At 65.7% G+C, this 18,246-nt stretch overlaps 2 protein-coding genes across 7 annotated transcripts in view; one reads left to right on the top strand and one right to left on the bottom strand.

The window, feature by feature from the left end:
- The window catches only part of PSD (pleckstrin and Sec7 domain containing), a 31,639-nt gene extending 23,099 nt beyond the window's left edge, over nt 1–8,540 (top strand). For all 3 annotated transcript variants that reach the window (XM_038181165.2, XM_038181164.2, XM_038181166.2), the window contains 7 exons: nt 3,151–3,194; nt 4,163–4,341; nt 5,097–5,167; nt 5,410–5,567; nt 5,767–5,911; nt 6,291–6,434; nt 6,778–8,540. In XM_038181165.2, the coding sequence (XP_038037093.2) occupies nt 3,151–3,194; nt 4,163–4,341; nt 5,097–5,167; nt 5,410–5,567; nt 5,767–5,911; nt 6,291–6,434; nt 6,778–7,017 (981 nt within the window). In that variant the 3' untranslated portion in view covers nt 7,018–8,540. The remainder of the gene's footprint in view (nt 1–3,150; nt 3,195–4,162; nt 4,342–5,096; nt 5,168–5,409; nt 5,568–5,766; nt 5,912–6,290; nt 6,435–6,777) is intronic.
- On the bottom strand, nt 8,400–18,042 carry NFKB2 (nuclear factor kappa B subunit 2). 4 transcript variants are annotated; one of them, XM_038181167.2, is made up of 23 exons: nt 17,922–18,042; nt 15,348–15,530; nt 14,560–14,638; nt 14,124–14,164; nt 13,940–14,038; nt 13,652–13,803; nt 13,026–13,132; nt 12,762–12,920; nt 12,403–12,507; nt 12,162–12,247; nt 11,902–12,040; nt 11,699–11,818; nt 11,390–11,572; nt 11,143–11,284; nt 10,869–10,983; nt 10,503–10,710; nt 10,247–10,416; nt 10,052–10,154; nt 9,731–9,963; nt 9,550–9,619; nt 9,292–9,464; nt 9,102–9,213; nt 8,400–9,019 (listed from the first exon to the last, which is right to left on the bottom strand). In XM_038181167.2, the coding sequence occupies exons 2-23, from the start codon at nt 15,396–15,398 to the stop codon at nt 8,892–8,894; spliced, it is 2,775 nt and encodes a 924-aa protein (XP_038037095.1). In that variant the 5' UTR covers nt 15,399–15,530; nt 17,922–18,042; the 3' UTR covers nt 8,400–8,891. The 4 variants fall into 4 exon arrangements, with proteins under 4 accessions (XP_038037095.1, XP_038037096.1, XP_038037097.1 ...); XM_038181168.2 differs by having other exon boundaries at nt 14,124–14,161; XM_038181169.2 differs by lacking the exons at nt 15,348–15,530; nt 17,922–18,042 and adding an exon at nt 14,852–15,000.
- Nucleotides 18,043–18,246: the final 204 nt, after the last annotated feature.

Here is an 18,246-nt window from a genome sequence, read left to right as displayed (position 1 = left end):
GGGAAAAGCCAGCGACTGAGCTCTCATATTGCAATGCTGCCAGGCACGGCGAGAGGGGGGCTGTCTGCAGGGAGGGCACGTTGTAGCTGTGAAGTCTGTGGTGCAAGATGTCACAGAGCTGTGCCTTTTCGCAGGGCTGGCAGCGGGAGGAGGGATCTTGACCTGCACAGGGCATCTCGCAGCTCTGGCTGCCGAGCACTGTGCTGCGCAGCAACAAGCACGCTGTGGCTGTTTGTCACCATAATGTGTCCAAAACAGTTATGATCCCTAAAGGAAGCACCCCAGAAAGGGTTAATCCTCTGCTTGTTGCCAAAATTCCTGCCTTAACACTCCTCTGTTATGGCCATGCTGGGCTACAGCCCTCAGTGCAGTCCCATCTGTGCCAGGGCTGTGTCCAGGGCTGCTTGCAGCCTTTCTCCCAAACCAGCGCTGACCGTGCCCTCCTCTGGGCTCCCTCTGAGGCAGAGGGATGAAGGGAGATGTTGTCCGTGCAGCTCCTCCGTGCCCTGCCTGCAGGGTGCTGCAGGAGCCTGTCCACCCCTCTGCAGACATTGGCTAGAGCAGGATTTGGGGACGTCCTGTCAGCCCCCTTTCAGAGGGGGCACCGAAGAAAAATGTTGATTCAGTGAGAAATCCCGCTGGGACAGTATATCCCCAGGTCTCCTTGGTGTTGCGCATGTCTAGGGCAGGGCTGGCTGCCTTGCCGTGCGTGCTGCAGCAGTGAGCTCATAACCCTGTGATGGTGGGGGGAAAAAAAAAAGAAAAACATGCAAAAAAGCCACCTCTGTTTGGGGTCAGTCCTCTGCTGGCAGCACCATGCTTTCTCTTGGGCAGTGCTTGCAAATTCAGAGGTGCCGAGAGGTGCCATCCTTTTGCACCTTCGGGAATAAACCCACAGAGGAAAGAGAGCCTGGAGAGAGGGACCTGCAGAGCCGAGCTGTGAGTGTGATCTCTGCCGACACAGCTGATGTGAGCTAGGCTTCAGGAGCCTGCTGTGCCCTGCCAGAAGCGGTCCTTGCACCACTGGAGTCTGGGCAGGCAGCGGTTCTGCCCCGGGAGCAGAAGAGCAGGGCCGGGCTTTGTGGCTGCAGGGCATCTTCTCGGCTCGGAGCTGGGCTGAGTCCACCGGATTTGTTTCCAACAGGGCACGAAACCGGTGTCAGCTGGGGATGGCGGGTAGCCAGGCAGAGCCTTGGCAGGATCTAAGCGCAGAGCGAGGCTTTGCATTGCCCTCTCCATCCCCCCAGCCTCCCGTTTCTCTCCTCCTGCTCCAGGCGCAGGAGCCAGCCCGCGGCCCCGTGCCTGAGGTGAGGCTGTGTGGCAGCTCCTGCCCGCAGCAGGCTCCTGCAATGCTCTGGGTGCTCGTACTGGGGTGTTGGAGCCTTCTGAAGCCACAAGTCAGTCAGTTCGTCCTTCAAAGCGTTCACAGACAGCCCCCGAGCCCAGGTTTCTGTGGTGCTGCGCTCTGCTGGGCTGCTCCCTGGCACTGTGCAGACGTTGTTTTCATTTCATTCAGAATTGCGCCACGAGCAGCTTCTGTCAGCAGCTCTCGGTGTTACAGCACAGCTTGGTCCTGGGGTCTGCAGCCCCCCGGCACGGAGCGGGACCTCCCCGTCCTGCCGGCAGCCGAGGCTAGTGCCCGTCTGACTCCTCGCAGTGTTTTCTCAGCAGCCTTTCTGCAGCTCCTGGTTTCCAGTCTCAACTTCTCTGTGCCGTTTTTCCACTCTTTTTTTGGCCTCTCTTCTCAGCACCTCTTGGCTGCGTCCCTGTCAGTGAGATCCCTTCTGTCTTGTGGCCATTCCTGATCACCTCCGTTGTGCCTCTTTGCAGCCTGTGCTCCTCTGGCCGAGCCACCAGCCGGTTCCTCCCTCCTACCTCTTGCTCCTCTGGTGCCAGGGTGGTGTAAATGGGGTGCAGGTACAACCTGCCATGGGGGAATGAGGCCGTGCCCTCCCCAGGAGGCTCCTGTCTTCCCAGGCTGACCCCTGTTTTCCATTTGCGGCTGGGGGGCTCCCTTTCCTCCTCTGAAAAACACGCTGGTGTTGAGCCAGCGTTTCCTGGAGCAGGACACATGAAACAAGCCTTGTCCCTCTTCCGTTCTGGCCACTGCATCTCTCGGGGGATGATGGATTTGTCCTCCCCAGACACTGCCTGGGCCTGCCTGCTGGCCGGGTTTCGCGGGTCCCTGCAAGGCTGCAGTTGTACTTCATCAGCCACCAGCAAGATCTCTCCCCGGCAGTCTCTGGCCAGGAGATGGATGTTGACAGCTGCCTGAACAGCCTGTGCGAAACTCGATTATTTGCCTCCGAGGATGAAGCCTTCCAGACCCGTCCTGCTCCTTGATCTGGAGCGCTGTGTGAGCGCTGCTGAAAGCCTCCCCCGAGCCTCCCGTGCTGCGGAGCCGGGCTGAGTGCCTGTGGCTCGCGCCCAGCTCGGACCGGACAAAGGCTTGGGAACGGGGCCGCAGGCTGTCCCGCTGCACATGGACTTTGCTTTTTTCCCTGCTGAAACACGGCGCTGGGCCCTGTCTCGCTGAACCCTGCGAGGGTTGGGGCCAGCGGGGAGGCTTGGGGTGTTTGGGAGGCAGGACAGGCTGCAGCCATCCCGAGGGGCAGCCCGGGAGCAGGCTGCGAGCTGCTGGGTGCAGGAGTGCGTCTGGGGCCCTGCTGCAGGCTGGTGTCTCACCAACCCAGGGGCAGACACACAGTGTTGCTGTCCCAGCTCGCCTGCAGCCCGTGTCTCCTGTGAGCTGTCCCTCTGGGCAGCCTGGTTCACCTTGGCACGGGGAGAGCCAGCTCTCCTGAGGGCTTGGAGCTGTCAGGTGAAACTCACGCAGCTCTGTGCCATTGTCACGGGCAGGCACAGGAGGGGAGGGAAGGGAGGCAGCCTGTGCTGTGCCCCAGCGCCGTGCCCCAGTCGTGCCTGGGGCTGCAGGTGCCCGGGAGAAGGTACCTGTAACCCTGAAACGCTGCCAGCCAGCTGGTGTGTGCAGACGGGCCAGGCTGTCAGCAACACTGCTGCCAAGAAAGAAGGGCTGCGGCCAGGACAGACGGGCCTGGGGGTGCCGAAACCTTCAGTGCTCCCTCTGCTTTGTGCAGCTCCCCTGAGCCGAGCCCTGCTGTCCGACTGACCCCGCTCTTCTCTCCGCAGGCGCTGTACGGCTCCATCAAGAACGAGAAGCTGCAGTGGGCCATGTGAGCATCCCACAGGGGGCATGGGCTGGGCGACTGTGGGGTCACCCTGCTGCCGGGGGGCTTCCTCACCCCCTCCCCAGAGCATCAGGGGCCCCATCGGCGGGGTGGATGCTCCTGTGGGGCTGTAGGAGGGGAGCAGGCACATGAGACGGGGATGGGGGTGCCCGGAGAGCGGTGCTGGGCGCTCAGCCCTCTGCCCCAGCACAGCACCTCGACGGGGACCCTTTAGCTGGGGGTGGGCTGCCTGAGGCCAGCTCCCCGTGGCTGTGGCCGTGCCGGGTGTTGCCCCACACCTCGGCAGCGGTGCTCGGGGTCGGAGCGGGCAGCCCATGGCCGTGCCCGGCGCCCGCACCCTCGCCCACAGCTGCCATCCCCAGCAGCAGGAGCGGCAGCGCGGGCGCTGCGGGGATTAATCAGCCCGGCGGTACCGCCAGCGCTCAGCCAATGCGCTCGGGCTGCTGCCATGGAGACGCCGGCAGATGCTGAGGGGTTTAATTAGCAGTGAGCGGGTACGAGGGAGGGGGGAGGCCGCAGCTCCGGGCTCCCACATCTCCGTGCGGGGCGGGGGGAGCGGCAGCGACGCAGCCTGCCCGAAGAGCGAGGGGGCATCGGCTGGAGGGAGGCTGTGAGCAGGGCCTGCCCCCCAGCGAGGTGGGCTGCAGAGGTGCCGAGCCCCAGGGCAGTGCTCCTCCACGGCCTATGGCTTGTCAGGCTGGCCAGCATTAGCCCACCTGGCCACACTGCCGAGGGCAGGCAGGGACCCCCCAGCAGCAGACACCCCCGTGCCTCATCCCAGCAGCACTGTGGCTGCCAGCCTAGTGGGGGCACGGAGGCTTGGCCAGGCTGTGGGATGCTCCCCAGTGGTGTGGAAAAACTGCTCAGCCTGGTCTGCTGTGAGCGGGAGGCTCAGTGTTTGCTGTCCCCAGCACGGTAACAAACCCTTCCCCAACCAAATCTGTACCTGGCAGAGATGAGGAGGAGCTGAGGAAGTCCCTTTCGGAGCTGGCTGACCCCAAACCCAAGTCCATCAAGCGCATCAGCAGCTGCAGTAACCCCTTCCTGGACTTCTCGCAGGACTCCAGCATCGCCACCTACAAGCACGGACTGTTAGTGCGCAAGATCCACGCTGATCCTGACTGCAAGAAAAGTAGGTGTCTGCGAGGGGCTAGGGGCTAGGGGCACCAGGCAGCTCCAGAAATCCTGACAGTGGGAGCGGGGCAAGAGGCACCCTGTATCTCCAGGTAGCCTCAAACCAGCCTCCAGCATTGGCCCCAGCGCCACGTGGAGCAGGCTGTGAGGGGTGTAATTCACCCTGCAGGCTGGGGGGCTGAAGGCTTCCCCCTTCCCACAGAGCTGGGAGGGCGAGGGGATGTGTTGGGCTCCGTGCAGGACAAAGCCCTGCTATGGGATGCCGAGGGACAGGGAAGGGTGTCCCATGGTGCTGCAGAAGGTTCGTGCCACAGGTTCTGCGCTGCCAGGCACGTTCCCTGTTCCCACTGCAAAATCCTCCCTAAGCCCCGGCCTTATAATGCCACCTTGATCCGATCAGGCGCTGCCGCCCTCCCAGGCCAGCGTTACCTGTTGGGCAGCACCACGTTGCCCCCATCCCTGGCTGTGCAGGCAGCGAGGTGCCAGCCCTGGGGGGCAGCAGCAGCCCCCCCCTGCCCCCCAGCAGCACCATCTGCCAGCCACGTGCCCGGCACGGGCTCAGGTGTGCGGGGATGGTGCTGGCATGCTGCCCGTCCCCGGGGTGGGCTGACGTGTGGCGTGGCAGGGGGAGCTGGGGGCAGGAGGAGCTGGGGGCAGGAGGAGCTGGGGGCAGGGGGAGCTGGGGGCAGGGGGAGCTGGCAGCGCCCTGCCCAGCACCGGGACTGAGGCCAGGGCTGCTCTCTTCTCCCACAGCGCCCCGAGGGAAGCGCGGCTGGAAGCCCTTCCATGCCATCCTGAAGGGGATGATCCTCTACCTGCAGAAGGTAGGGAGCGGAGGGACTGCCCGCGTACGGGGTCACCTGGGGCTGGGGGCGGCGAGGAGGCTGCTGACATGCTGCCTAGCTGCTGGGCTCCTGTACCCAAGCCCAGGTACCTGAGTGGTGCGGCACAGGCTGGAGGCAGAGCCCTGCAGCAGCCTGGTGGAGGCTGACCTCTGACCCCCACTACCTCTGGGTTGAGGGGGGCACAGCCTCCGGCTGGCTCTGAAGGGCCCTGTGACTTGCAGGAGGAGTACAAGCCGGGGAAGGCGCTGGCCGAAGAGGAGCTGAAGAATGCCATTAGCATCCACCACTCGCTCGCCACGCGGGCGTCTGACTACAGCAAGAGACCCAATGTCTTCTACCTCAGGACAGCCGACTGGAGGGTCTTCCTCTTCCAAGCACAGTGAGTGCCCCAGCACCCGCGCAGGGCAGCGGGGGCTCACCTGTGGCGGGCAGGATGGGGCTGAGGGCCATGTCCCGTCCCGTTCTAGAAGGGAGCGGGGTAGAGCCAGGGACCACCAGGCTCGTCTCTGGGGCAGGTCCCTTTGGCCTCTGGCAGGACGAGCAGAGCCAAGCTGGCCTGTGCTGGCCTTTCCCCCCAGGAACCCCGAGCAGATGCACTCGTGGATCACGCGCATCAACGTGGTGGCTGCCATGTTCTCCGCGCCCCCCTTCCCCGCCGCCATCGGCTCCCAGAAGAAGTTCAGCCGCCCGCTGCTGCCCAGCTCCTGCACCCGGCTGTCCCAGGTGGGTCCCTCGGCGTGGAGACAAGCACGGTCTGCCTGCCCTGAGAGGGGCCAGGACCTTGACAGGACAGCGGGCAGGGGGATTAGCTGGCTCTCGCTTGTGCCGCTGCAGTTATTCATAGAGCAGAAAGGATTAAAAAAAAAACACAGCCTAGTTTTAGAGGGGATTAAATTCTGCTGTAAGACTGCCTCACGGCGGGCTGGCTGCAGGAGGAGATTTCCCCAAAGGGCTTGTGCTTTGGGCTGCCATGTTTGGAAAGCCAGGGGCAGCACCTGGGACCCGGGCTGGACTTGGAAAAGCCACGCCAGCCCTGGCCCCAGCTGGCTGCAGCCAGGGGGTGAGGGGAACGGGGTGCTGATGCCGTGTCACCTGTCCCCAGGACGAGCAGGTGAAGAGCCATGAGACCAAGTTCAAGGCCATGTCAGCGGAGCTGCTGGAGCACCGCTCCTCACTGCCGGAGAAGAAGGTGAAGGGCAAGGAGTACGAGGAGCTGAAGCAGAAGGAGGAGTACCTGGAGTTTGAGGTGAGCTGGGAGAACCCACGGCCCCTGTGCCACCACCACAGGCCCTTGGCCCTCACCAGCTGCTGGGGCCCTGTCCTGCCCGTGCAGCTGACCTGCCTTGGCTTCTCCTGGTACTGCTGCCATGCTCTGCCCCCCTCAGCTCCCCACCACAGGTGAGGGGCTCCCAGGGCCGGGGGCTGGATGGGGCGTGCCGCAGGGCGTTCAGCTCACTGCGGGTCCCTGGTGGGAAGCACCAGGGAAGAAAGAGGGCATTACACCTCCAGGGTGGGGTGGAGGGGCCGTGAGGAGGATGCCGGCTGGAAGGGCACTGCCCTGCTACCCCCCCTGCTCTCTTTGCCCCCAGAAATCCCGCTACGGCACCTACGCCATGCTGCTGCGGGCCAAGCTGAAGGCTGGCTCCGAGGACCTGGCGGCCTTCGAGTCCACGCTCTTCGACGCAGCAGGCGGCGAGGACGATGGCCTGAAAAAATCCCGCTCCAGCCCCTCGCTCAACGCCGAGCCCTCCAGCACGGGCACCAAGGTGAAGCGCAACGTCTCGGAGCGCGCCAGCCGCCAGCCCCCCGGTCACCCCCAGAAATCGTAAGCCAGGGGCACCAGCCGCCCGCGCTGCAGCTCCCATCCCGCCCCCTGGCACTGGGGTGGGCGCCACGTGCCCGCCGGGACCCTGCATGAGTCCATCCTCTTGGGGCACGCGCTGGGGTGGGGACAGCCTTCCCCAGCCGCCAGCACCAGCCCGCTGGCCCCTTGGCTGGTGAGCGGTGCGGGGCAGGACCGGCCCCAGGCGCTGCCAGCGGGAGCTGCCCCATCAGACTGATTCCTGCCCCTCCTTGTTCTGCGCTTGGCTGCAGACTCCCCTCCAGCCCCCTGCCTCACGGAGGGGACGGGACTGAAACCTGCCGACTGGGCTACATTCCGTGGTGTGAGAACCCAACGCAGCGCAGCCAGCGGCTGCTTTCCTCCAGCTCCGCTGTGCCGTCTGGGAAAGCTGGGACTGGGCAGAGAGGAGCCATCCACACGCCCCATGTGCCAGCCCTGGTCCTGGCCCCATCCCTGAGGGCTGGGGGGAGCCAGGGCTCCCTCCCTGCTGCCCCAGCTGCTCCCACGCCTCCTGCTTTCTTACAACTTTTGAACGGTTTTTGTGATACAGTTTTGCACTTTTTAGTACCAGATCGAGCTGACCAACAGGGAGTTTTTTGGGGGCTAATTTTGATGCTTTTTGGAACTGTTTAAAAAAAAAAAAACAAAAACACAAACAAACCCAGCCATTTCCTGTAGACACTGCACTCTTGGCAGGGGGAAGAGAGGTTTTTACATGGCCTTGGGGGGGACGCAGAGCCTCCCTGGGCAGCGAGCCCAGCGTCGCTCCTATGCGTGCTGCTGCGAGCCACCCAGCCTGTGCCCAGCCAGCCCGGCCTCACCCGTCCTGCACCAGCAGCCTTCCTGGAGAGAGCCAGCCCCGCAGGCACCACCGACTGTCTGCTTGGCAAACACGGGCACAGCCCCAGTCTCACTGTGCCCCTTGGCTGCGGTGTGAGGGGTGCACTGTGCCGGTGGGATCAGGGACAGGGGCTTTCCTTCCTCTGCCACTGCTCCAAAGCATCGTGGGGGCCTCGGAGGCTGCAGCACTGAGTGCTGGTCTGACGAGCGGGGAGAGCTGTGAGGTCCTGAGCTAGAGGAGGAGGAGCAGTGGCTGCAGCCCATCCTTCAGCCGCGGGGTCTGTCCTTCCCCAGGCTGGCAGCAGGGTGAGCAGGGCTGGAGGGCGCAGGTCAGCAGTGGGTGCCGGTGCTCAGGTGTGGCTGCAGGAGTGCTGAGGGTGCAAGCGGAGGGGTCCAGAGCCAGGGCCAGCAGAAGGGCTGAGGGTAGGGGCTGCAAACACACGCTGTTCCTGGCCACACGGGACCCGGCTGTTTTCAGCACTGACTTTGCGAATGTGTCAAACTTTTTATTCTGCTCTTTTGAGTCTATTGCAAAAAAAAAAAAAAAAAAGAAAGGAAAAAAAAAAAAAAAAAAGAAAAATCCACCCCTGCCCCAGGCGGCTCGGGGAGGGGGAGAAAAACCTTTGTACAGCTTCTTCTGTCGGTTACTGAAGTAAAACTTGCTCTTCAGTTCTTGCGTGTGCTGTGGTTTTTCCCCCAGGGGTGACGCTGGGGACAGCCGAGGCTCCAGGGGCTGCTGAGGGGCCCACAGCCAGGCTGCCCGCCCCAGGGCCACAGGCAGGGCCCTGCCTCGCCGCCTGGCGGCAGAGACACAGCTGGCTGAGGCTAATGGAAACCGCGTCCCTTTATTCACCAGGCCAGGGAGGGACTGTTAAATAAGAGCAGAGAGGGGCCGGGGCAGGCTGCATCCCGCCCCCGAGCGTCCAGGCAGCCGGGGCTGCGGCGTGGGCTCCCAGTCCAGAAGGCACTTGTGTGGGATGGGGTGGGCAGGGCGGGGGGCAGCACGGCCCCCCCGGCCCCTCAGTGCACCTGCTGCTGCTGGCTGTGGGGCAGCTCACCGGCTGGCACCGGCCCTGGCTTCAGGGCCAGGGCAGGCACCTGCTCCTCCTCCACCGACTCGCTGCCGTAGGCGCTATCCTCCTTGATCTCTGCAAGGCAAGCCCGGGGCGGTCAGGGGGGAGAGGCCGGGGGAGCAGCGGGGCCCTCTCCCCCTCCCTGCACCCCCCATACCTGTGCTCTGCAGCTTCTCCTGCGCCTCGGTTTTGCGCAGTATCCTGACGGCCTTGCGCAGCCCCATGGAGTCCAGCGCCTCCAGCAGCCCCCCCAGGCTGCCCCCGGCCAGCTGTGGGGAGAAACCAGTGAGTGGGGAGGGATGTGGTGGGGCCAGGAGGAGGACGGGGCGCCCCGGCCAGGCACTGACCTCGTAGCTGCGCAGCAGGCTGACGCTGGGCGAGGGGGTGTCCTTGTAGGTCTCTACCAGGCTGCAGAGCCCCAGCCGCTTGGCCAGCTCCATCCAGTCGGACCCGCTGCTGTCCTGGTTCAGCAGCTGCTCCAAGCCCTGCAGCGCGTCGTTGTCCAGGGACAGGACGTTCCCTGTGGGGACACGCAGCTCTGTCACACGCTGCCCGTCCCCGCGGCCAGCCCTGGTCCTGCCCTGCAGGGCAGAGGGGCTGCTCACCTGCATGGGGGGCAGCGGGCAGCTCCGCCTCGGGGCCCGGCTGGGAGGCTTGCAGCAGGATGTCCCGCACCTGCGGCACAGACACAGGGACATGAGCATCACCCCGAACACCAAACAACACATCCCAGCTCCCTGGGACGTGGAGGGCCGGCCCCCACCCCATGCTGTGCCCCCCACACACCTTCTGGCTGCGGGTCAGGTCCAGCGGCGTGTGGCAGCGGCGCGGTCGGGGCCCTGTCTCCTCCTGCTCCTGCTCAGGGTCGGGCTGGGGGCTGGGGGCAGGCGGCGTGGCTGGGGACGGCTCCCCCAACTCCATGCCCACCTCCTGCTCCTCGGGGTCAGCATCCGTGTCGCTGCTCGCCTCCGACGAGGAGGGGCTGATGGGCTCGTCGTTCTCGTTCAGCACATCGGCCCCTGTGGGCGAGGGGTGGCTGAGTCCCCCTGAACAGGGCAGGGGCTGCTCCCACCGCCCACGGGCAGGAGGGGAGGGTCGGCACCGTACCTGCTTTGAGGAGCAGCTTGGTGAGCGTGGGGGAGCCCAGGCCAGCCGCCAGGTGCAGGGGGGTGTTCCCAGCGAAGGTCCGGCTGTTGACGTCTGCTCCCAGCTATGGAGAAAGGCACGAGGCCGTGAGGATGGCCCCCCCGGCCCTGCTTCCCTCTCCCTGCACCCACCTGCAGCGAGGAGGCGGCCCCCTACCTTCTTCACCAGGTGTGTGGCCATGTTGAGGTTCTCCATCTCCACGGCCAGGTGCAGCGGGGTCCTCCCGCCCTGCATCTCCGTGGCGTTCACGTCTGCCCCCTTCCTGACCAGCAGGTCCAGGCAGGCCGGGCTCTTCGCCTTCACGGCCAGGTGCACGGGCAGGAGGCCTGGGGCAGGGGGAGAGGCTCAGCACCCCACCAGCCACACCAGGCCCTGTCCCCACCCGGGCCCTTCGTCCCCCGGCCCCGCTCACCGTAGAAGTTGGGCAGGCGCAGCAGGTAGGGGGCAGCTGCTCCCAGGTGGGCCAGCAGCGTCCTCACCATCTCTTCGTCGCCCGTGTGGAGCGCCAGGTGCAGCAGGGAATTGCCGTAGCGGTCCAGCAAGGTGGGGTCTGCACGGGCTTGCAGCAGGAGCTGCACCACCTGGGGCTGCTTGGTGATGACGGCCAAGTGCAGCGGCGTCTGCGGACAGGGACACCCGTCACCAGAGCTGGTCCCATCCCGGCACCCCTCACGCACAGCCCGGGCAGGGGGCAGCAGCCCCCAGCACCTGGATGCAGGCACCAGCCCTGGATAGGGGAGACCCTCCCCTCAGCCCTCCTCCGTGAAAAGCCCCGTACCTGCTGCAGGTTGTTGGTGATGTTGATGATCTGAGGGCTGGGGATGCTAACGATCACGTCGATCAGCTGCTTGATCACAGCCGTCTGCTCATGGATAATAGCAAGGTGCAAAGGCCTGCGGGGAGAGAGGACAGCCTTTGTCCCAGCTCCGTGTCCCCAGGGCCTCCCCACCAGCTGCTGCCCCCAGCCCTGTAATGCCACCCCCGGGGCTGGGCTCTGACGGCCAGCACAGTTCGTGCTGTCCCACCGTGTGCCCCTCGCCCCGCACACTCACGTGTCCCCGTTCTCGTCCTGCGAGGCGGCCAGGTGCCTCTGGACAGCCAGCAGCATGCGGGGGTCTGCCGTGACCGAGTAGTCGAGCAGGGCGTGAGCGTTGCGGCGCGCCAGGGCCAGCATCCAGAGGTGGCAGACCTGGGCTGCGGCACGAAGCGGGACATCAGCACCGGGCACCCCCGCCAGCCGCCTCTCCAGGCACGGCCTCTGCCCCAGGGCAGGTCTCCCAGCCCCTTCTCTCCTCCTACCCTGCTTCTGCAGCTCCTTGCAGTATAAGCTCTCCGTAGGCACCTGCCTGTCGCCCTCGTCCCCGTCCACGTTGGGGGCCTTCATCTGCACGCCACCCTGGTACCCCCCCACGGGGTGCGGGCCGGTCGAGTAGATGCTGTTGTACGCCAGCCCGGGCGAGTAGGGGAAGCTGAGGTTCCCACCTGCGGGGCAAGGGGGGGGGGTCAGGGTCAGGGTCAGGGTTAGGGTCAGGGTCAGGGTCAGGGTCAGGGTCAGGGTCAGGGTCAGGGTCAGGCTGGTGGAGCGGGGAGCAGGGATTCCTGACTCACCTCCTCCTGATCCGAAGCCCCCGGCGCCGCCACCGGCTCCCCCCATGTGCGAGCCCCCACCAAAGTGCTGGGGGAACTGGGGCAGGACTTTCTTGCGCTTCCTCTCCACCTCCTCCTTATCTGCAGGGAGAGACCGGGGAGGTTCAGGGCCGGGGGAAGAACGCCCGGCCCGGTGCTGAGAGCACCCCTCCCTCGGTGCTCACCTTCCACCACGGGGTAGTAGGTGAACTGCTTCGAGTCGCTCACGTCCCCCCCTCGCTTCCGCTTCAGCTGCAGGAAGACGGTGACGGGACGGTCGATCTTGGGCTTGTGGTAGGGGGGCGTGCGGAAGACGATGGCATACTGCGGGCAGGAAAGAGGGACGTTGGCCCCGCTCCTGCCTGGAGCCAGTGACGGGGCTACCTCACCTTGTGGGGCACCCACAGCCCAGGGGCACGACCGGAGCCCCCCCATCTTCCCGTACCTGCTTGTGCACGTCCGTGGGGGAGAAGTCCCCGAAGGCCTGCCAGCCGTTCTCGTCATCCTCGTAGAAGCGCACCTCGATGTCATCTGGGGGGGAAAAGGGGCCTGGCACCGCCTGTCTCACTGCCTGGCCGGGCTCCAGGTACACGGCCACGCAGCCTGGCCACCTCGGGGCCCTGGGGCTGGGACCGATTCCACCTCAGCCCCTGCAGGGTGTCGCAGCTGGAGGGGACGCCTTTTACCTTTCTGGACCTTGTCGCACAGCAAGTAGACCTCATCCCCGCCCCGCACCGAGCCGGCCGTCTTATCCATCCGCGAGATCTTCAGGTTGGAAGCCCCGGGGGACTCTGCAGAGCAAAGAGGCGTGGTGTCAGATTAACCACGAGCTCCCCACCCATCCTGCCCTGTCCCCTGCCCACTGCACTGGGGGTCCCAGGGGCCGGGCTGGCCAAAACGGGGCCGTTCACCCCTCGTCACCGTGCTATGATGAGAGCCAAGCCACCCGGGGACGGATGGCAGAGCCGCATCCATCAGCCCAACACAGCACCCACACAGCCCACCCCTCCCACGCCCCGCCAGCAGGAGCTGGCCCCGCACTCACTGCTGTCGTGGATGGGGTCCGAGATGACGGGCTGCAGGGCCAGCGTGAAGTTCCCGCTGCTGTCACGAAGGTAGGCGGTGAAGCGCAACCGCACGATGCTGAGGTCCATCACCTTCTTCAGCTCCTTTGCCTCCAGCTCAATCTCTCGCAGCTCGGCTTCTGCCGGGCCGGGGGGAGATGCCGTCAGACCCCATGCCCAGCCCAGCCCCGCAGCTGCCACCCCGCAGCAGGTCCCCGCTCCCCACAGCCCCAGGCTGCCCCCACCTGTCAGCAGGCTGTTCTTGTTGCGGATCTTCTGCTGCTTCAGCTTCTCCTTCATGATCTCCATCATGTTCTTCTTGGTGACGTGCAGCACTCCCAGGTTGCTGAACCTGGCGGAGACGAGCCCGCTGTCATCGCACAGCCGGCCCTGGGGCACGCGGCTCACCGAGGGCTGGCAGAGCCCAGCACAGGGCAGCGGGGCAGCAGCAGCTCAATGCGTGCAGGGCAAAGAGGAGCCGTCACCGCGGGGAGCAGAGGAGCCCAGAGCAGAGGGCTCTGCAGGTGACCAGCCCAGAGTGGGGAGCTGAGAGGGCTGGGGGGCAAAGGGATGCATGTGGGACCAGGCTGAGGCAGCAGCAGGGGTTGGATTTGTGGGATCTATGAGGGACTTTGTGTGCAGCAACAGAGCGCACACAGCTCCTGCCCCTCCTGTCCCACTCCAGCAGGAGATCTGAGGAAAACACCCTTTCTTCCCCAAACCAGGCTGCTCAGGCTACAGCAGCGCTGGGGCACACAGCAGCTGGGCCAGCCACAAACCTGCCTGCTTCAGCCTCTGCCACCGTCTGGGCAGGAGCCCCCCGACAGGGCTACAGAGCCACCCCAGCCCACCGCGTCCCCTCCGCACGTACTGAGCAGTCATGTCCTTGGGTCCCACGATGGCCACGCAGTTGCCAGCCTCGTTGCACTGCTTGCCCACCAGGCTGTGGGCGTGCACGCGGGGAGGGTCGCTGTGTGTCACCAGGTCCACCTCGATCCGGGCCATCCCTATGTAGTTGCAGATCTGCGGGGAGAAGGGAGATGCAGCACACTACAGGCGCCAGTGCTGGGGCCTCTCAATACCTGTTAACGTCCTCCCTTCCCCGCACCCCTCCTGGTCCCTGCGTGCACCCCAAAGCCCCGCTCCCCCCAGCACTCACCTTGACGGTGGGGTACGTCTTGCGCCCCTTCTCGCTGGACGCTCCTGGCAGCCCGCCATGTGACGGCCCCTCGCAGCCATACCGAAATCGGAAGCCCCGCTGTGGAAGCACGGAGGGGGTCAGACCAGGGCACTGGGGTGTGCCCCTGGCGCTCTGCCTGCCCCTGCCCAGGTCGCGTCCTTACCTGCTTCGGCTGCTCGATGATGATGAGGTAGGGGCCTTCTACTGGAGGACAGAGAGCAGAGGCACGGGTGAGAAGCACGGGGCAACCAGCACGTGTGCGCTCCCAGTGCCGATGCTGGAGGTACGGGCACGGTGCTGACAGCGAGGTGACCCCTGTCTGTCCCACGGGGGTCCCCAGGGCCCCCAGCCCCTGGCTGGGAGCAGCCATCAGGGTGCCCTGGCACTCGGGGACCCCCAGCACAGCCCCAGCTCAGCTCCCTGGCAGCAGGGCCAGGCTGACCAGCCCCATCCCAGCGCGGGGCAGGGATTCCCAGCCAGCCCACATCGGGGACATGGGGTGCACGGCCCGTGGCGCTGCTGGGAAGCACCCGGCGTGAGTCAGCCCGCCGGGAAACCCCGCTGCATGGCCGGGGACCCCGGGGGGACACGTCCCTTACCCGTCTGCATCAGGGGCTCCTTCTGCTCCATCATGTGGGTGCCGAAATTGAAGTCGTCGTAGTCGATCCCATCCAGGCACTGGGCGAGGGGAGGGGAGCGTGAGCCCAGGGGCTGCAGCCGGCGGGGGGACACAGCCCCCGGCACCCTCCCCACCGAGCGGGGCGTGCGGGCGCCCAACCCCTATCCCCAGCCCCCCCCCCCGCGTCCCGCTGTGACCCCGGGACGGACAAACAGCCAGCGGGGCGGACAGACGGCGGGACAGCACCCCGTCCCCGGGCAGCGCTCACTCACGGGCTGGAAGTGCTCGTCCATGGCGCGGGGCCGCGCTGCGGGCACAGCGGGCGCGGAGCGGGGCCGGGCGCAGGAAGGCGCCGCCGCTCCGGAAAGTCCCCAGAAACCCCGCCGGGCCGGGAAATGACGGCCCCGCGCGTCACCGCCCCGCCCAGCGGCACCGGCACGGCTCGGAGCGGCCCGGCACGGCACCGGCTCCCGGCCCCGGCCCGGCCCGACGGGGCGCCCCGCCAGTCCCCAGCCCCAGGCGGGTGCTGGCCCCAAAGCGCTGCCCCGAGGGGTCCCTCCCGGCCCGGGGGGACACGGGCAGGCAGCGGGGTGAGCTCTGCCGCTGCTCCGCGCCCCGGCCCCGCTCACACCGAAACCCCCTCACCCGTCCCGTCGAGGCTGCAGGGTGTCCGCCAGCCTCGTCCCCATCCCCGCATTCCCCTCCAGCCGCCCCGCAGCCCCCCGAGGGAACATCTCCCCTACAGCAGCCCCGCAGCCCCCCACTCACCGCGGAGGAAGAGGCAGGCCTCAGTAGCCCGTCCAGCCCCAGCATGGCCATGGGGACTGCCAGGCACGGGGCCGCCGGGGTCGGGGTCTGCCCGGCAGCGGGAAAGCACCGGAGGCTTCTAGCAAAGGGGCAGGATCAGAGCGGAGCAGGGCACGATCTCTTTCTCCACATTCCTTTTCCTCACTGAGCAGTGGAAAAAAAAAAAAAAAAAAAAAAAAAAAAAAAGTATCTGACTCCGCTGTGCCCTCGTACCATGAATTTCTGAAGCAGTGGTTGCCGCAGGTCCCGCTCAGGGGATTTTGGGTGTGTGGGAGAAGAGGGGAAGGAAGGGGATTGTTCAGCTCGTGAGTGACTCATATTCTTCAGAAGCTGAAAAGAGCTTTTTCAAGGAGATTTTCCAGCCGCTCGAACCCTCCAAAGGGGCTGCCCTGAGGCCCTGGGCTTGAGATTTTCCCCATGGCTGCAAGAGTGCAGCTGAGCTCCAGCAGCTCTTGCCCATGGGTGCAGGGGCTGAGGGAGCCAGGACCTCATTGCAAAGCAAGGGGAAACCTTCCCCAGGCTGTTCCCAAGGCCTGGCAGCACAGACGTGACCCAGTGCAGGCCAGCGGGAAGCACCACGCGCTGCCTGCTGCCCAGATCCCACCCGGGCACCCTCAGCCCACTTCCAGATCTGTTGATGCAGATGTCACAGAGAGGTGAAAGAGGGGACAAATGTCCTTCACCACTGTGCCAGGAGGAGCCCCTCTAACCCTAAACACCAAGCGCATTTGGGGGAACCCCAAGGCAAACCCTCGAGATGAACACACCGTGGCTCCTGCACACGGCAGCTCCCCGTTCTCCCGCGCCCTCAGCCCCATCCCTCGAGGGGGTTTTGCAGCTCGCTCATCTCTGCCCTGCACACTTCCACTTGTTGCAGCAACCAGCGTGACTCAGGAACGTCACGGGGTCATGCCTGCCTGTCCCCAGCCTGCGCTGGGTCTCGCTCGGGAGCTGTCTGTCCCTGTGCCCTGTGCCTGCAGGCTGCCGTGTCGGAGGAAGCACACCTTGCTCGCCGAGCAGACCTGGAGGGGCACCGCAGTTTCCTTGTTCCTGGAAGAGCCCGCGGCAACGCAGCGCTGCTCTGAGATAAGTGCTGCCTCCTGAGCTTGGCAGGGTGCCTTCAGGCCCCCAGGACACGCAGGGAGAGGCTGCTTTTCACCTGGGGGCACAGCACACTGCGTTTCTACCCCCTGCACATCCCACAGGATAACCCACCTCCCCCTCCTGTTCCCCCTGGCACACCTCTGGACCCTGGGCTCACAGCCACCATCACCCACACGCTGCAGGCTCCCCTTGCTGGGCTGATTCCCCCATGTCTCCACGTTCCTATGACTCGGGACGGATTTTGCAGGCATCGCTGCCCCAAGCAGCACCGGCCCCTTGCTGGGATGGTGCAGCCCGCTGCCGAGCCGGCTCCTGGTGCCAGGCTGCCTCCACAAAGGGCCAGCTGCTGGCAAGCACAGCGGGTTACAGCCCTGCTTCATGCCTGCAGCTCCCCAAACGTGACCCAGCGATGCCGGTGCTGTTTTCTTTTCTCCCATGACAGCCAGCTGACTCGCAGAGCTGGTGCCCTGCAGGCACCAGGGAAACATCCGTCTGGCTGGCTGCACCAGGACTGTTTAGCAGCCACGGGAAAGGGCCCTCCAGAAACGCAGGAGGCAGCAGGATCATGCTCCAGCCACCCACCTGGCTGCTCCTCTCTAACACTATTCCCTGCGCATTTTGTTTCCCCAGGAGCCTCCTAATGCCTGCAAATTACAGCCTTAAGTTCCCAAGCCTGCTTTCTGCTCAGTTCCTGGGCCCTGCTCCCCCACAGCTACCTGTTAGCAACTGTGTGGCTGACAAGGCTGCGGGGTCTTTCTTGCAGGGACCTGGTTCAGAGACCTGTCCTGGAAATCCATCCCCTGACCCACACGAGTGGCAGGGACAAATCCCCCCTCCCTGCAGCCATCCCAGCCTTCCAGCAGCCTGCCCTGGTGCACCAAGCCACTCGTATCTCTGTGCACGTCTCTCTGTGCCTTTCCTCCCATCGCTGCTATCAAGTTCGTTCTGGCAAACCCCAGCCACCCACTGATCTTCTGTGTTTCTCCTCTAGGGGCCCATAAATCAGCTGCTTTGTTGTGTTATGAACCATCTGCTCCACTCGGGCGCCTGCACATCCTCCAAAACCCCCTCTGGGTGCCGGCGGGGCCCTCGCTGCCCCTGTCCCCATGCTCCCACACCGCCCATGGCACCGCTGCCGCTCCGGCCGTGGGGCAGAGCCATGGGGCAGAGCCATGGGGCTGCCCCCCACACCGGCACCCTCCTGGCACTGCAGTCGGGGATCGGGGCCACAGGGACACGGGAAGAGGAAAACCAGCCCTGGCCACCCTCTCCCCAGCATCGCGCTCCCCCTCCCCGCCACCCCTAACCTCTCCCTGCTCCCCCTAACCCTAACCAAACCCTGACCCTGACCTTAACCAACCCTACCCCTAACCCCGCCTGCCCCCGGGGGTCCCCCAGGCCCGCCTCCCCCTCCCCGTGCCCCTTCCTTACCCCTACCCCGCCGCTCGGCTCCGGCCCCAGCCCCGCTCGGCGCCGCTCCCGCCGCTGCCCGGGAAAGTCCCGGCCCGGCCCCGCCCCCCGGGGCTTCCCGGCCGCCGCCGCGCCCCGCCCGGCCCCGCGCACCCACCGGGGGCTCCGGGGGGCTCCGGGGGGCTCCGGGGGCGGCCCCGCAGCGCGCCCCGTGGCTGTGCAGCCCGTGGCTGGGCTTTTCTGCGAGTTTTTGACACCTGTTACGTGTAAAACCCAGCACGCTGCTCCTGCACGCACCGGGGGAGGCACAGGTTGGGCAGCTGGGGGGGCACAGCCCGCGCACAGC

The sequence above is a fragment of the Anas platyrhynchos genome, chromosome 6 (genome assembly GCF_047663525.1).
Source record: "Anas platyrhynchos isolate ZD024472 breed Pekin duck chromosome 6, IASCAAS_PekinDuck_T2T, whole genome shotgun sequence".
Lineage (NCBI taxonomy): Eukaryota > Metazoa > Chordata > Aves > Anseriformes > Anatidae > Anas > Anas platyrhynchos.
Note: the sequence above shows the minus strand (reverse complement) of the source record. Positions and strands in the feature narration are given on the sequence as shown.

Bases quoted from the DNA above. Each gene is read 5' to 3' on its own strand.
- NFKB2 (XM_038181167.2), bottom strand. From the start codon at position 15,398: ATGGCCATGCTGGGGCTGGACGGGCTACTGAGGCCTGCCTCTTCCTCC. The intron at 12,248-12,402 runs GTAAAAGGCGTC...TTTCCCCCCCAG, and splicing joins GTGCGACAAGGTCCAGAAAG to ATGACATCGAGGTGCGCTTC. The intron at 9,465-9,549 runs GTGAGCAGCCCC...GTGTCCCCACAG, and splicing joins GCCCGCTGCCCCCCATGCAG to GGAACGTCCTGTCCCTGGAC.